This window comes from Trifolium pratense, linkage group LG5 (assembly GCF_020283565.1).
Source record: "Trifolium pratense cultivar HEN17-A07 linkage group LG5, ARS_RC_1.1, whole genome shotgun sequence".
Lineage (NCBI taxonomy): Eukaryota > Viridiplantae > Streptophyta > Magnoliopsida > Fabales > Fabaceae > Trifolium > Trifolium pratense.
Window position 1 is genome coordinate 20,604,608 of NC_060063.1, and position 18,455 is coordinate 20,623,062.

The 18,455-nt window shown below is 33.4% G+C and overlaps 1 protein-coding gene across 1 annotated transcript; it reads right to left on the reverse strand.

Annotated features, from left to right (window-relative positions):
- Positions 1 to 2,810: 2,810 nt before the first annotated feature.
- LOC123883948 lies at positions 2,811 to 3,379 on the reverse strand. Its single transcript, XM_045932922.1, has 2 exons — positions 3,073 to 3,379; positions 2,811 to 2,966 (listed from the first exon to the last, which is right to left on the reverse strand). The coding sequence occupies exons 1-2, from the start codon at positions 3,362 to 3,364 to the stop codon at positions 2,908 to 2,910; spliced, it is 351 nt and encodes a 116-aa protein (XP_045788878.1). The 5' UTR covers positions 3,365 to 3,379; the 3' UTR covers positions 2,811 to 2,907.
- Between the last annotated feature and the right edge of the window lie 15,076 nt (positions 3,380 to 18,455).

The following is an 18,455-nucleotide window of genomic DNA, read 5'->3' on the forward strand; positions in this document are numbered from 1 at the left end:
AATCATATAGTTTCACGTCTTCTCGGACACTACCAAAGTGTTCATTTTATAGTCATGACGGACTCTACACTTGTTCATTTTATAGTCATGACGGACTCTACTCACATACCAAGTCATGGCAACAATCACAGTATTAAACAATTAGTAAATACCAAAGCTTAACACATACGGAAAACACATTACAATCCAATCAGATAATGTCACATAACAATTATCAAATACATGTGCATTTACCCTAATGCATCTAATGCCAATTATCCAATGTCATGTCATCCCTAGACACGACTAATGCATGTGGTACCAATTTTACATTGTTCAGATTTCAGTCATGACGGACTGTTCAGTTTTCAGTCATGTACGGACTGTTCAGATTATAGTCATGTACGGACTGTTCAGATTATAGTCATGTACAGACTGTTCAGATTATAGTCATGTACGGACTCTACATCAGCAGTTTTACATCATGCAGGATAAGCGTCTCGCCAATGGTGGACCAAACCAGTTTTACATCATGTTGGATGCTGCTATTCACCCCATTTAAGATGAACCCAGTTTTACATCTTGTTGGATGCGTCGGAACTTACCGAACCACCTTATCTCCCTTGGATAAGCTCAATAACAGTTTTATATCATGTAGGATATGGGCTCTAGATTTCGGATAACATAATCCCATCTTCGGCCACTTTTGGAAAACATAGTCCATTTACTCTATTGGAATACACATGATTCCAATATCACAATTTATTCATGAATGCATGATTACTTTTAAACACATCAAATACATGACGCTATCTAGCTCGAAGCTATTCATTCCCTGATGCGGAAACACAATTCCAACATCTAACACATTAGGATAACACAATATCCTATCACTCAATTCATAATTATTCACATGATAATTATCTGCATACTCATTTTTATACACACAAGGTTTCATTTACACTTATGTCATAAAACATACATCATTCTCTTATCATTGCAAATTAATGCTAAAACATATACATTGCTCACTTTAAGCTACAACTTATTGCACACACGTTTATCGATCATATAACGATTAACAATAAGTATTAACAGTATCAACATGTATCAACAATCATGTAAGGATACCCTTAAACCATGTTACAAGTGCCTAATTACACTTACAAACATTAACAAAATTTGCTGTCACAGAGGCCTTCGCTAAGCGAAGCCTTAGCGAGACTTGGCGAACCTCACCAGGAAGTCACCTGCTCATGGCGAGCTTCAGCGAACATGTTCGCTACAGCGAACTCCTGGTCGCTTAGCGAACTATACCAGAAAAATATCTGTTCTTGAGTTTCAATAAGGCGGTTTAACATCAAATCAACTCAAAAATTCATCCAAACATGTTAAAAATTCATATAAACAGCCATTTCAAACATATATGGTATCAAGGAACATTAATCATCCCTTCCAAACATCCAAATACCTCAAACAATCAAAATCATGTCAATTTCTTGCATATTAAGCAAGTTTGACAAAACATGCAAATCATTGATCAAACATCTACATATACCCACTTTCAACTCCCCAAAGTTGTTTACCTCATCTACCATGAGTTCACTACACATGTTAGGATCAAAAGAATCCATTTTCCATTAAGAAAATCACCCACAAAACCCACAAGAAAATAGAGTGGAAAGAGTTTGGGAATGGAGGAATCGACATCCTCCCCTCTTTCGAATCACTCACGATTATGTAATCTAACTCTCGTACCTTAGCTCGACGAATCCACAAGCTTGCTCTTCTCTTTCTCTCCCACGAGCTCTTCCTCTCCCTCATGAGCTCCTTGCCCTAGCTAAGCTCTTGAACTTCTCATGGAATTGTAACTTATGAGACTATTCACCCAAACTTATGCTACTTATAGCTCTCTCTATTCTCATGGATCCAAGCCCACTTGGCTTAGGCCCAATGCCTATTCCACGCCCAAAGGCCCAAACAACATAACTTCTCGCTCATTAACTTACGTTCTCGATAAATGATTATTCGCCGCTTAATCATTTAATTATAAATCACGCCCTCGCGTAATAAAATAATTAAATAACGAATACTAAATTTTGGGTCGTTACACTAGACATCGTGTATGACATCTGTCCTGCCGAGAACAGGATTTCAAATTTTTTCAAATTTCTTCTTAGATGTCAGAGATTTTATACCAATTTTTTAAGCAATAAATTGATGGAAAGAATGTAAGCATTTTATTCAATGATCCGTCTTTAATTTTTTTTAAATAATTAAGTCTAATTCAAAAAATTCAAATTTATTAGGAATGCTTTAGAATATTTTCACATAAACAAAATCGATCAATATAATGGGTTATCAGGTCTACAATTATATATCTAATTTTATTTTTAAAATACTTGTATCACTTAGTCCCCTATACAAATTATGGCTGACTTTCTTCGTAATCATATTAAACGACAACCCATAATGGAAAAACATTTATTCAAATTAAAATAATCTAAATATAAAAATTATATAATTTTTTTAAAATTAGCCACTATAAATTTTATGGTGGATTTCATTCTTTACGATGATTGTAATTGTTTTTACACCTATAATATAGGAACAAGTGAAAAAAGAGTTTTCACTAAAAATATATATTTAAAATTAATTATAATACTCATTATTACGACATAATTAAAAATTACAAAAAACTAATCATGTTTGCACTAAAACGTCAGAAACAATTACACATACGTTCAATCGTATCTTTTGTCAATTTTTTAACAAAATATCACAATGTGAGAGAATAATAATGAGATAAAATTATTTTATTATTTGTGTAATCAAATTTCATTACAACGTCAGTACCTTACCAATTCTACATAGAATTTCTCATATCAACTTTTTTCCTAAAACCATTGATTTACAGATGTAACATTTTTATTTGTTTTTGCAAGATTTCAAGCATGAATTCACGATATCATTAACACCACCGGCATCTGCGAAAAAGACATTTATTGTAAGAAGCACAATTAAATAAGGCAATCATTATTTATAAGATTATTCTTATAAAAATATAAGAGACAAAAGTATAAGTATATGTACCAGTGTTGATGTTAAAGGTCTTGGACATCGAACAATTAGTTGCACAATCATAAGTAACTTTTGACAATACTTTATGACATTTCAATAATGTACATGCAGCAACACAACCTGCATATAATGGAATTCTTGTTTTGAAGCGTTTACATTTAAAAGCACATTTGGCAAGACAAGCGATTCGACCAGTTGGTGAACTAGGTTGTGATGGAGGTGGAGGAGAATTATCAGCGTGTGCCATAACTAACATTATCATCACACATATTGAAACAATCTTTTTCTTCTCACACATTTTCATAATTCTTCGATGTTAATTTTGATATTATATGCTAAATTTGATAATAAAAATTGAATAAAACAACCTCAATTTATAAGCATGGACATAAATGTACATTTATATATAATAAATATAATGGACTTAACAAAATTGATTTTGTAACAAATTTGTGAAACAAATGAAGAAGAGTATAATCTAAACAAGGTTAATAAATAATACATCCATAAACCGATGTTTTTATAGTTTCTTAGTAAAGAAAAAATAGTTTCTTTCTAAAAGGTTGATAGAAATCATGCCCAACCCTTTAACATGTAATTCAAAACCTATATATTCGGTGATATTTTTTTTTTTAATGGTGGCTCAGTTATATCTTTTAATATGTCTTTCATTAGAATAAGGATATTTTATTTATGTTCGATACAAATATGACTTTTTTTTTTTTATGTTATTGATTTTATTTACTATTTAGATAAGGATAATTCTTTTTGAAACTTTTTACATTTTTTTATTAAGATTTCGTTTTTAACATTTGTGGTTGGGCTTCCAAATTTTCGGGGCCAATCCTGATACTTATAAAAAGATGGAAAGCGCCCTGTTAGAGATTTCTCTTGAAGAAACACGAAATCAAGAAGCACTAAAAAGTTTAACGGAGGTCGACATGAGTTTCCTAGTGTCTCTAATTATATGTTTAACGGAGGTCGACATGAGTTTCCTACTAGGATGATCTACTAATTGATAATGTAGAACAAATTGAGAAAGAGAAGATTGTCTCGTAAAAGGATATGGTTCTACAACGCTAATGAATGGACCATGAATAATTTATGATCATTATCCTAATTGAAATGATACAATGTGTGTAACACCCAAACCCATTATTGTAGTGATTCTACCTTTATTAACTCTTTTTCAGAAATACGCAACGGAAAAATTGAAAGTTATTTATAAACATTGGTTCTAGGTATTACACTCTTCTTTACAAAAATAATACTATTGTATTTAATTTAGTAAAACCATGTTTATAGAAATTATTGAATCAAATATTGTACTCTTTAAATATACAAAACAACCTAAATAAGTAGACTTTATATACACGTAAAACCCCTTTTTCCCATGTCGCAATCAGAGAGGAGCTTCACCAACACTTGAACAGCTAAAAACGCATAACCTGTGGGTCTGGTCCCAAACCAGTCAAATTCACAAAACGGAGAGTTAGATAACATAAACATCAACATACTAGTGTGAGAAATATACTCACACTTCATCCTTATTATCATGCATATTCTAACTCACAAAAATATACATTAATATCTTCATTCAATAATAGATTACAAGATAATTGTAATCAAAACATCATTTATAAAGTATCATTTAGAGTTAACAAAACATCTAACACTTCAATCAATTATAGATTACAATATAATTGTAATCAACACATCATTTAGCAAGTATAGACAATTCATCACATGTTCCAGATATGTGTCACACACCAATTATCACGTACTGTACACATAATCCTAATGCAATCTAATGTCACAACTCATGTTATGTCACCCTAGACATATCTAATGCATGTGGTACCATCTTCTTTATTAGAGTATCTCACCTCTAATATCCTTTTTTATCGGATAAATATAATATGATATCCTTCTTTATTGGAATATCCAATATCCCTAATATAATTCATACAACATGCAGTATAGAGATGTGTCCCTTTGGTTAATTTTTTGTTTCACAAATGAACTTTATATAGAGTAAATGTTTTTCTATGATACATACATTCATCTATGTACTTTAATCAATTCATCATATTTGCAGGAAGAATATGATGTTTGTATATATGATACAAAGTGAAAAGAATTTAATGAAAAATGTTTATATGTCTCTCTTGTCGGTAGACGCTCTGTTTAGAGTGTCTTGATTATCATGGATATATACTGACTAATGTCAGCCCCTTCATGTAATAGAATAGCAGCAAAAAAATTTTTTTAAAAAAGAAAGTAATAGATTCCACGTCGGTTTTAATAAACAACAAACGTGAAATCCCCACTTTTCACTTCGGGACATAAGAAAAACCGACGTGGAATCCCCATTATTTTTAATAAAAATTAAATGAAAAACCAAGATACCACTACGGTTATTCACCGAACCGACGTGGAATCCCCAAACATACAACGACGATGGTGTTTACGACGGGTCACCAACCGACGTGAAAAGTTATTTTTTCCAGTAGTTAAAACCCCTTTCTGTACTAGTGTTTGACAAACCAAATAAAACAATCTTTGTTAAGGAAATTGACCAATCCACTAAAGAGAAAGTGAATAAAGCACAAAAAGTTAATCATAATTAATCCAAAGAAGATATTTCCTAAAAAGAAATCTTATGTTCCTAGATATAGAAGTAATTTTGTTCCTACTTGTTTTTATTGTGGTATAAGTGGCCATACACCTAATTGTTGGAACAAAATTGATTTAAAAATGTTTGCCCCTAAATCTATTAAGGTTTTGATGATAACAAAGTATTAATAAACAATTGGAAGGACTAAAAATTTAATTTAAGTGTGCAGGACTTAGATTCAATTAAGCTCTGATTAAAGATCAGAAGATAAGGACTTCAGAAGTTTGTAAGCGTTCAGAAGATTGTGAGACTCAGAACTTGTAATCTTCAGACGATTAAGTCTTCAGAACTTCTTAAGGTCTTAGCTTCATCAACTCTGATGATCTTCTTGAAGTTTGTAAAGATTCTCTTTTGCAAGTCAACTCTTCTACCAATGAAGAAAAGGACCTTTCAAGCCTGATCAGAACAGCTAATCTCTTTCTGTCTGTCCTCTTTTGAGAACGTGGGTCATCAGTGGTGTTAGCTGAATAAGGAAAGTCTTCTCTGCAGTAGTCAAAGTACCTGAAACTCTTACTCAGTTTTGGATACAACCAAACTGCATCAAGACAGGCTGCTTGAAGACAAAAGGTTATCTACTTCAACGGTCATCTTTGCAACGACTCTTTTCTAGTCGTATATATACTAAAGGAATCAGTTGTAATTAGATATCAAGGATTATTAACACGCACGGAACAAACTCTGAATTCCTCATACAAAGCTCTGAACCTCTGAACTGTGTTGTTGCACTTTTAGTTCAAATATTTAGTATTTGTTCTTCTAGGTTCTTATTAAGAGCTGTTGTATACATTCTATTATTCATTTCATTTGTACTTGAGAAGTCTCTTGCTTGTGTGCTTGAGCATTGTGGTGAAGTCTCTTGCTTGTGTGCTTGAGCAGTTGTAATCTTGTGTGATTATAGTGAAATCCCTTGGAAGTGCAAGGGGACTGGACTACTCTCGTTTTGTGAGAGGAACCAGTATAAATTGCTTGTGTGATCTCTCTCTCTCTGAACTTGTTTTATTGTGTTATTTATCCGCTGCTGTTGAAGTTAAGTTAAGAACTTAAAAAGTTTTAAACTTGACTAAAACACAATTCAACCCCCCCCCCCTTCTTGTGTTTTCACACCTTCAATTGGTATCAGAGCACTGGTCTGTTACTTTCACTTAACAGTGAGACAGTAAAGATCTTGTGAGAACACTATGTCTGGAGGAGACGATAGTAGCACTAGAACAACCGGTGAAGCCGGTGAGGCCAGTGGTGCTGGTGGTGGTCCTAGAAATGCTTTTGGTTTTGACTACTTAAGTAATGAATCACATGAACATAGTGGCAATAGGAAAGCCCCTATATTCAATGGTGATGCATCATTATTTGAGTGGTGGAAGGAAAGACTGTATAGCAATATTACTGCTATTGATCATGAGTTGTGGGATTTGGTTGAGCTGGGAGTAACTTTTGAAAACTTAAATGAACATGGAAGGTTGTCCATTGAGCATAGAAAGTTACTCACACCAGCTAACTTAAAAACCTACACTAAGCATCATAGAGTAAAGGACATTGTTGTTGGTGCTATTAGACATGAAGATTATGTCAGAATAGAAGACAAGTCTACTGCTAAATCTATCTTTGACTCTATGTGTGCTACCTATGATGGTAATGAAAAGGTCCAAGAGGCTAAAGCTAGTCTCTTGATAAGGCAATATGAACTATTCACTATGCAACAAGATGAAAACATTGAAACTATGTTTACAAGGTTTCAAATCCTTGTATCTGGTCTTAAAGCTCTTAAGAGAAGTTATTCCACCTATGACCATGTTCAGAAGATTCTGAGGAGTCTTCCTATTGCTTGGAGACCTAAGGTCACTGCAATAGAAGAAGCTCAAAATCTCAAGACTCTGAGTCTTGAGGCTCTGATAAGCAATCTCAGAAGCCATGAGATGGTTCTGAATGCTGATTCAGAAGCTAAGAAGAAGTCCAAGTCTGTGGCTTTACAGTCAACTAGGACTCCTTCTAAAGCTCTTAAGACTCAGCTTCTTGACTTTGAAGAGGAATCTTCTGCAGATGGTCAAGAGGAGGAAATGGGTGAAGATGAGTTTGCTTTATTCACCAAGTTTCAGCAATGGAATAGATTTAACAAAAGAAACTTCAGAGGTAACAGCTCCAGAAATTTTGTCAGCAAAAAGGATGATCAGAAGAACTGCTTCAACTGTAAGAAGCCAGGACACTTTATTGCTGACTGTCCAGAAATGTCTGCCAAAGACAAAAGCAAAAGATACAGCTCAAAGAAGCAACAATTTAAGAGCAAATTGAAAAAAAGTCTGATGGCTACTTTTGAAGAGCTATCATCTGAGGAAGAAGTTGAGGAAGAAGAAGAGGCAAATCTAGCCCTGATGGCTTCAACTGACTCAGATGCAGACTCAGAGGATGAATCAGAATCAGATTCAGAAGCAACAGATGAGGTATTTTCTGACTGTTCTAAATCTCAACTTATAACTGCACTTAACAAGGTCATTGAGAAACATCTCAGAGTGTTAGGTAAACAAAAAGTTTTACAAGAAAAGCTTAACACTCTGACTGAACAAGCAGAACATTTTCAAGGTCTATATCAAGAAACTCTGAATAGAGTGAATGACTTTGAAAAGGGTTGTGCTGTTTGTCACAAACCTATTGATGAGCAGGAAATAGCTCCTCAACAGTTTGTGCATCTCAACCTTGGGAAGAGCAAAGCTGCTAATAGAATTTATAATGTTTTGAGACATAGAGGAGTAGGACTTGGCTATGAGTATGGTAGAACATATTCAAAGCTGAAGACCTTTGCCAAAAAGGTTGGAAAATCTTGGGTTTATTATGTTGTTCCACCAAGTGAAGAGGGAAAGAATCCTGGTATTGTTGAAAATGACAATGATGATCTGAGTGATTTAGAAGCTGACAGCTCAGAGGAACCAAGTTCCTCAGGATCTGGAAAGAAAAGTTCAGAAGATAGAAGTTGTTCAGAACCTGAGAACATTAGTTCAGAAGTTCTGAAAGCTTCAAAATCTGAGACTTCAAATTCTGGATCCAAAGGAACTTCAGTACCTGAAGCCAGTCAATCTAAAAGATCAGAAGTTTTTAAAAGAAAAAATTCAAACTCCAAATCTCAGATGAAGTACAGGACTCAGATTATTTATGATTCTAGAGTCAGTAGATATAATCAATCAGAACATGGGATTGGTGATAAATACAAACCCTGGAATCATAAACAATCCAAATCCTGGAATAATAACAGGTTTCAAACAAAGAAAAGGTTTCAAAAAGGTCATTATTCCAAACCAAGATCTTTCTCTAACACCAGACAACATAGTAAGCAATTGTGGACTAACAAGCGTGGACCCAGAAGATGGGTACCAAAAGCTGAAATAATGTATCATTCAGATTTACCAACTAGGAAAGGATATGTCCTACCTAGAGTATGGAAACAAGTCCTATGCAAAGGAAAAAGGGCTTATGTCCTAGACAAATGGCTGACAAGTTCTCAAGTTAACAATCAGAACTTGAAAAATGAAGAGGAAGAATACTGGGATGACTTTATCATTAACTGTGATGAAGAGTTCTACCGCAATGATTAAAGTTGTTTCTCATACAGCCTGCCACTCAAAGAAGTATCATGAATCACTCATGGTATCTGGATAGTGGATGTTCAAGGCATATGACTGGTGACAAACAACTATTCTCTAAGCTGACAATGAAAGAAGGAGGATCTGTTAGCTTTGGAGGTAATCAAAAAGGAAAGATAATAGGTACAGGTACAATAGGTAATTCTTCCCTATCTATTAATGATGTTTGGTTAGTAGATGGACTCAAACATAACTTATTGAGCATAAGTCAATTTTGCGACAATGGTTATGTAGTTGTCTTTAATAAGGAATCATGTACTGTGTCTAAACAATCTGATAACTCCATTATATTCAAAGGTCTGAGAAAGAACAATGTTTATAAAATTAATCTTTCTGATTTGAATGAACAAAAAGTGACGTGTCTTTTGACCTTGAGTGAAGAAAAATGGATCTGGCATAAGAGGTTAGGCCAAGCTAACTGGAGGTTAATCTCTAAGCTTAGCAAGCTTGACCTTGTCAGAGGTTTACCAAAAATCAAATATCACTCAAACACACTTTGTGGTTCTTGTCAAAAAGGAAAAATTACAAAATCATCTTTTAAACCTAAGAACATTGTTTCTACCTCAAGACCATTGGAACTTCTTCACATTGATCTGTTTGGGCCAGTTAACACTGCCTCTATCAATGGAAAGAAGTATGGATTAGTGATTGTTGATGACTACAGTAGATGGACTTGGGTAAAATTCCTAAGAACAAAAGATGAAGCATATGATGAGTTGTGTTTTCTGCAAACAAATTCAAAATGAAAAAGGCTACACGATTTTAAAAGTTAGAAGTGATCATGGTGGAGAATTTGAAAATGAACCTTTTGAAAACTTTTGTGAAAAATATGGCATCTTGCATGAATTCTCTTCTCCTAGAACTCCTCAACAAAATGGGGTTGTAGAAAGGAAGAATAGAACTCTGCAAGAAATGGCCATAACCATGATGCATGAAACTAATGTAGCAAAATTTTTATGGGCAGAAGCTGTAAACACAGCATGTTATGTTCAAAATAGAATCTATATCAGATCTAAATTGAACAAAACTGCTTATGAACTGTTCAAAGGAAGAAAGCCTGACATTTCTTATTTTCATCAGTTTGGATGTACTTGTTACATCTTAAACAACAAAGTCCATCTAAAGAAATTTGATGCTAGAGGTTATAAGGGTATCTTTATAGGATATTCTGAACGCTCAAAAGCATACAGACTGTATATTTCTGAAACACACACTGTGGAAGAAACTATGCATGTCAAATTTGATGACAAAGAGCCTGACCAAGTGTCAGAGCTTGTGGAAGGTTTGTCTAGATTTCAGGTATCAGAGGATCAGTATTCAGATATTCCAAACTACTCAGAACATCCATTCTGTGAAGAACCTCTGAACATAACAGTTCCTACAGACTCTGAACAACAAAGAACTGAAGCAACTGCTGAACCTGCTGTTGATGAGTCTGAAGATGATGAACCCCCAAGAAACACTTTCAAATACAAATCATCACATCCAGAGGAACTAATTCTAGGAAACAAGGATAGTCCAAGGAAAACAAGATCTCAACTGAGAAATGAGGAATCTTTAGTTGGTCTTATCTCAATGATGGAACCTTCAAAGATTGATGAAGCTCTGAAAGATGATGCTTGGATTGTAGCAATGCAAGAAGAGCTGAATCAATTTCAAAGGAATGATGTATGGACTCTAGTGCCCAAACCTTCACACAAGAACATTATTGGAACAAAATGGGTATTCAGAAACAAGCTGAATGAACAAGGTGAAGTGGTAAGAAACAAGGCTAGATTGGTCGCACAAGGTTATAGTCAGCAAGAGGGGATTGACTATACTGAAACCTTTGCACCAGTTGCTAGACTTGAAGCAATCAGGTTACTTCTATCTTATGCTGTTAATCATGGAATAACCTTGTATCAGATGGATGTTAAAAGTGCCTTCTTAAATGGTTTTATTTCTGAAGAAGTGTATGTTAAGCAACCTCCTGGTTTTGAAGATATCTTAAATCCAGAACATGTTTTCAAATTGAAGAAATCACTGTATGGTCTGAAACAAGCTCCAAGAGCTTGGTGTGATAGACTCAGTAATTTCCTTCTTGAAAAGGGTTTTGAGAAAGGGAAGGTTGACTGTACACTCTTTAGAAAAACAACCAAAGAAGACATTTTAATCATTCAAATTTATGTTGATGATATTATCTTTGGTTCAACTAATGCTTCCTTGTGCAAGAATTTTTCTAAGATAATGCAGGATGAATTCGAAATGAGCATGATGGGAGAATTGAAATTCTTTCTTGGAATCCAAATCAATCAGAAGAAGGAAGGAACTTATGTTCATCAATCAAAATATACCAAAGAACTTCTGAAGAAATTCAACCTAGATGATTGCAAGATAATGAACACTCCTATGCATTCAACTACCAACATGAGCAAGTCAGAAGATGAAGGAAAAGTAGATCAAAAGGTCTACAGAGGTATGATTGGTTCCTTACTCTATCTGACAGCCTCTAGGCCAGATATTTTATTCAGTGTTTGCTTATGTGCAAGATTCCAGTCAGATCTTAGAGAATCTCATCTTACTGCTGTAAAGAGAATCTTTAGGTATCTGAAAGGAACAACTTATCTTGGACTTCTCTATAAGAAATCCAATGATTATGTGCTAAATGGATTCTGTGATGCTGACTATGCTGGAGATAAAATTGAAAGAAAATCCACAAGTGGCAATTGTCAATTTGTTGGTGAAAACCTTATCTCCTGGGCTAGTAAGAGACAAACTACTATAGCTTTGTCTACAGCAGAAGCAGAATACATTTCAGCAGCTAAGTATTGCACACAACTACTCTGGCTAAAATATCAGTTAGAAGATTATCAGGTAAGCAGTCACAATATTCCTTTATATTGTGATAATACTGCAGCCATTCATTTATCAAAAAATCCTATCCTACACTCTAGAGCCAAACATATTGAAATAAAACACCATTTTATCAGAGATTATGTTCAGAGAGGCATTATAGATATTAAGTTTGTTGATACTGAAAATCAATGGGCTGACATATTTACTAAAGCCTTACCTGTTGAAAGATTTGATTTTATAAAGAAACATCTGAACATGTTTTCAATCTCTGAATGAAAAATTTTATTTGGCAATTAAAGTGTAAGAGGTTATGTATATCAGAACTTATGATTCAGAACATCTGAAACACAAGCTCTGAAGTACTTAACTCTGATAGAGAATTTTAAAAATCTCAGAGGCTCTGAACTATTTAAGTGGAAAACGTTTAGCATTCGCTGCTGAACAGTTGTCCATTAAAATAGCAGTTACCGAGTAAATTTCTGCACGTGGTCTACGTGTGTCAGGTAGTGGGTGGTTAATGATGATTTTTAGTATTCAACTTTCTGTCAATTAGCGTAACTTCCCAAATTTGCTATTTTCGTGTTAACTGTATGTTTTTAAATAAAACTTACACAATACACTTGCACACTTCTCACTCTCACAACCTACACTTTCTTTTCTCTCTAAACCTCCAACAAAAAATCTTCTTTCTCTCTCTTTAGTTCCTACCCTTACCTAAACTCCATCATGGCTGGTGTAACATCCCGGATTTTTATCCAAGATATTAGTTAGAATTTTACTTAGTTTGAAAACGTGCGGCTACTTTTTTTTTTTTTAAATAAAATAATTCTAAAGATAATTGAAATAGAATTCATAGAAATATAAACTTAATTAAAATGAATTAATATTTGAAAATTTCCAGCGGAAGAAAATACAACAACAAATTATTTATTACATAAAAATTGTCAAATTTACAAAACCCAATTTTCCCCCGTTCGTACGCGCTTCAAGCATCACATCACATTCAATCAAAGCTTTCTCCTTGAGTACCTAAAATGTTGGTTGTAAGGGTCAATTTCCTGGTCCACATTGAATCATACTCACCACAGAAAATGTTATAAAATAATAACAAAACACATCACCTTATCGAAAATATAATTATTAGTTATTATAAAAACTTTTGGGTGATAAGAGTCACATATACAAACATAGGTAGCATCTTATTGTTAAACAGCAGTAATAAACAAGGCAACATAATTACACATATTACAAATTGCACGGCAAAATCAAACGAACGAGGAGAAGCAACGATCACAGTTTTACTACGGACAACTATACCCTTTCTTTTTTTTTCTTTCTTTTTACGTTGGTTCTTTTATGACTAGGATAATTATCTACTATTGCGAATTTTCTTCCTCTCTATATGCAATGCAACTAAGACAATCCTATATGAGACAATGATCCGGATAAGAAAATCTGCCACACAGGCTTCTGCCACACAGGCTTCTGCCACACAGGCTAAAAATAAGTTCTGCCACACAGGCTAAAAGTAAGTTCTGCCACACAGGCTAAAAATAAGTTCTGCCACACAGGCTAAAAAGAATAAGTTCTGCCACACAGGCTAAAAGTAAGTTCTGCCACACAGGCCCTAAAAATAAACCAAGCCACAAAGGCTACCTAAAGGAACCCTGCTATACACATCCTATATGATGCATGAAACTCCACTGTCTTATCAAGATCAACCTGACGAACTAGTTCCCCTTTATTACTTTAAGTATATCCTTTAATTTGTATCAAACAAGACTAGTGTAATCCTCGTAACTGGAAGCAAAATTATATATGTATCTAAAGTGAACAGTACGAAAGGGTAGTATAAATTATCCAACCATGATCCTCTCATGAATATAATGAAAGTAGAATTAAACACACGTAGCATCATGTATAGAAATAAGAAAAATAAAGAACAATCTATTCCACATGATAAGTACTCATGGTAACTAATGACAACATATATATATAAGTTCTGGTAAACTAAGTACGTGAACAAATAAAACACAGTTAGCATTAACAGAAACAAATTATTGTTATTATCATTTTTATATAGAGTTGATTCATTTGGTTTATTTTAAATGGCAAAAGTTCTACTATTATCTCACAACAAATCCCTATGTAGCATGAATGTGTGGAGAAAGAGCCCTTACCTCAAGCGCTTTTCTATTCTGACACGAAAGTCCTTGACGTTTAGAGTTATCACACATTCGAACGGTTCAAAGCTCTTCCTTTTGACGTTACACAAAATTGGAGTATAATTGGGGAGGTTGATGATAATACCTATGAGACAAAGGGACAATCTCGAAACATCGCATAGAGATGAAGTAGGTCGATGGAGAATAAAATATATGGAGTTGAGTCATATGAGGTGAGTGATGGAATATACATTGGCGTGAGCTTTCTAATAGAGAGACTTGATATCTTCCTCAATATATGTGGCAGAGCAATGAACTAATAGAATGGTCTAGATTAAATAGAATAATGGTAGTTTAAGAGAATTAAATGACTTGGTAATTTTAGGCTATGGAAAATCATTGAACAAGGGTGTCTTAAGACAAAAACGTGTGCAATTAAAACAGGAATTAAAACTTGGTCACACATTTATTTGTTAAAGCAAATAAAAGGAATGGTTGTCTTTTTAATGATGATAATGAATGAAATTTAAGCAAGAAAGGAAAACGGGATCAACATATAGTATTTGCAAGCAGGCAAAGGATAAAAGCACTTAATTATCATTAGATGATTTGTCTAGTAATCACGAGCTGAAAACGGGTTGCAAGATAATTTGTACTTGGTCATTGAATTATCAAAGTAGTGAATAAGCTTATGAGACTAAACCACCAGACCAAGGCTCCACGTTGTTTTTATTGGAAAGGATATGGTATAATTAGAGATAATTGGATCATGGTCAATTTTGAGTAATTTGCCAAGTCAATCTCACGTGATAATAAAATGGTTTGGCCACTCATAATTCTAAAATAATGAAACAAATTGATTTCTAACACTTTAGATAATTTTACTAAAATGGATCATAAAATAATTAACCAAAACAAGAAATAAGGGAACAAATTATATTTGATTAAATAATAAATTAATAAAATGTGTGTATAAAATATCAGGGCGTTACAATTAAACTCAAGAACATTGTGTTTTTGAGTGTTTTGAGTAAAAGTGTTAAATCTCTACTTTTTCATAGTAAAAATGGTAGATCGGTGAAATGAACTGTCCTTTTATGTTTATATACATGTTATATGCGTGAAAACAAACTTATTTGGGATTTGGAACATCAAAAATGGGATTTTTGAGTGGATTTATGCTCAAACCCGAAAACAGAGCTCCTGTGGCTGGCATGCTGGCTGGGCCAGCCTTGCAGCGAGGCCTGGCTTTCTCTGGCTGAAGCCAGTAAGCCTCTGGTTCCTGCTAGTTTTTCTGGCTGAAGCCAGTAAGCCTCTGGTTCCTGCTAGTTTTTCTGGCTTTCTCTGGCTGAAGCCAGTAAGCCTCTGGTTCCTGCTAGTTTTTCTGACTTTCTCTGGCTGAAGCCACCATGACAGACTAGAACTTGTTGATGTTTCTAAGTACAATTAAAGGTTTATAACATTGATTAATTGTATTATTGATGATCGTTGATGATTTCTTGATGATAGTTGTTGATTATATTTGTGGAATATGATTGTGTTGATGATGTTTGTTTAAATGTCAAAAGAAGTATATTAAGGTGTTAATCAACTTAATAAAGAAGGATATCGAATTATGTTATTCGATAAAGACGTATATTAAGGTATAGTGTTATCTTAATAAAGACGGAATGTTGGATAGTGTTTCACATTTATAAATGACGAGCTTAATGCTAATTAAAATGATTGTGAGTGAATTCATGAAAAACATATACATGCATTCATGAATTGTTGTTGTATATTGGCTTGTCCAATAAAGACGGATATCGAACTATATTTGTTCGATAAAGACGAATATTAGAGGTGAGATACTCTAATAAAGACGATGGTACCACATGAATTAGAGGTGTCTAGAGGACATAGCATGAATGTGAAGCATTAGATTGCATTAGGGATTATGTGTGCATTTTATGATAAATGATGTTTGACACATACTTGGTAATTGTTGATTGTTAATCCGTATGTGAGGAGCAGAGTCCGTCATGACTATAAAATGAACAACGCAGGGTCCGTCATGACCATAATCTGAACAATGTATTTGTGGTGATAGATTACATTAGGAACTTTATGGATATTCCTATTTGTAACTGAGTTATGTGATATTTGTGGATGTTTTGGTATTGTCCGAGACGACGTGAAACTATATGTTTGGTGTATTTTGTGGATGATTGATTATGTGATAAATGAAGTATATGCATGATATATGAATATGCATGAATGATGGTGATGTATATGTATAATGTATGATTATGCATGTTGTTATGAAGAAGTGTTTAAGTACCATTTACTTACACTTGTATATTTTGAGTATGTTGTCTAACTCTCTTTTATGTGTTATGTGCTGGACCGTTGGGGGTCCAGATTGACAGGTTTTTGTGGTATTCGATGTCGAGTCGTCGGTGAAGCTCCGCTCTGATTGTGACACGGGAAATTGGGGTTTTATATGTATATAGAGTCTCCTTATCTAGGTTGTTTTGTATAACTAATAAATACATTAGTTGATTTAAGATTTGTATAAATAAGTATTTTTACTAATTAACTACATTAGTACTATTTTGATTGAAGAATGTAATACTCGAACCACAACTTTTATAATATCAAACATTACTTTCCGTTGCGTATTTTGAAAAAGATTTTACTAAAGATAGAAATATATAAATAATGGGTTTGGGTGTTACAGAAACAATCTTTTTCTTCTCACACTTTTCCATAATTCTTCGATGTTAATTTTGATATTATATGCTAAATTTGATTTGATAATAAAAATTGAATAAAACAACCTCAATTGATAAGCATGGACATAAATGTACATTTATATATAATAAATATAATGGACTTAACAAAATTGATTTTGTAACAAATTTGTGAAACAAATGAAGAAGAGTATAATCTAAACAAGGTTAATCAATAATACATCCATAAACCGATGTTTTTATAGTTTCTTAGTAAAGAAAAAATAGTTTCTTTCTAAAAGGTTGATAGTAATCATGCCCAACCCTTCAATATGTAATTCAAAACCTATATATTCGGTGATTTTTTTTTTTAATGGTGGGTCAGTGATATCTTTTAATATGTCTTTCATTAGAATAAGGATATTTTATTTATGTTCGATACAAATATGACTTTTTTTTTATGTTATTGATGTTATTTACTATTTAGATAAGGATAATTCTTTTTGAAAGTTTTTACATTTTTTTATTAAGAGTTCGTTTTTAACATTTGTGGTTGGGCTTCCAGATTTTCGGGGCCGATCCTGATACTTATTAAAAGATGGAAAGCGCCCTGCTAGAGATTTCTCTTGAGAAACAGGAAATCAAGAAGCTCTAAAAAGTTTAACGGAGGTCGACATGAGTTTCATAGTGTCTCTAATTATATGTTTATTGCCTACTAGGATGATCTACTAATTGATAATGTAGAACAAATTGAGAAAGAGAAGATTGTCTCGTAAAAGGATATGGTTCTACAATGCTAATGGATGGACCATGATAAATTTATGATCATTATCTTAATTGAAATGATAGCAATGTGTGTAACACCCAAACCCATTATTGTAGTAATTCTACCTTTATTAACTCTTTTTCAGAAATACGCAACGGAAAAATTGAAAGTTATTTTTAAACATTGGTTCTAGGTATTACACTCTTCTTTACAAAAATAATACTATTGTATTTAATTTAGTAAAACCATGTTTATACAAATTATTGAATCAAATATTATACTCTTTAAATATACAAAACAACCTAAATAAGTAGACTTCATATACACATAAAACCGCTTTTTCCCATGTCGCAATCAAAGAGGAGCTTCACCAACACTTGAACAGCTAAAAACGCATCACCTGTGGGTCTGGTCCCAAACCAGTCAAATGCACAAAATGGAGAGTTAGATAACATAAACATCAACATACTAGTGTGATAAATATACTCACACTTCATCCTTATTATCATGCATATTCTAACTCACAAAAATATACATTAATATCTTCATTCAATAATAGATTACAAGATAATTGTAATCAAAACATCATTTATAAAAAAACAAAGCATCACA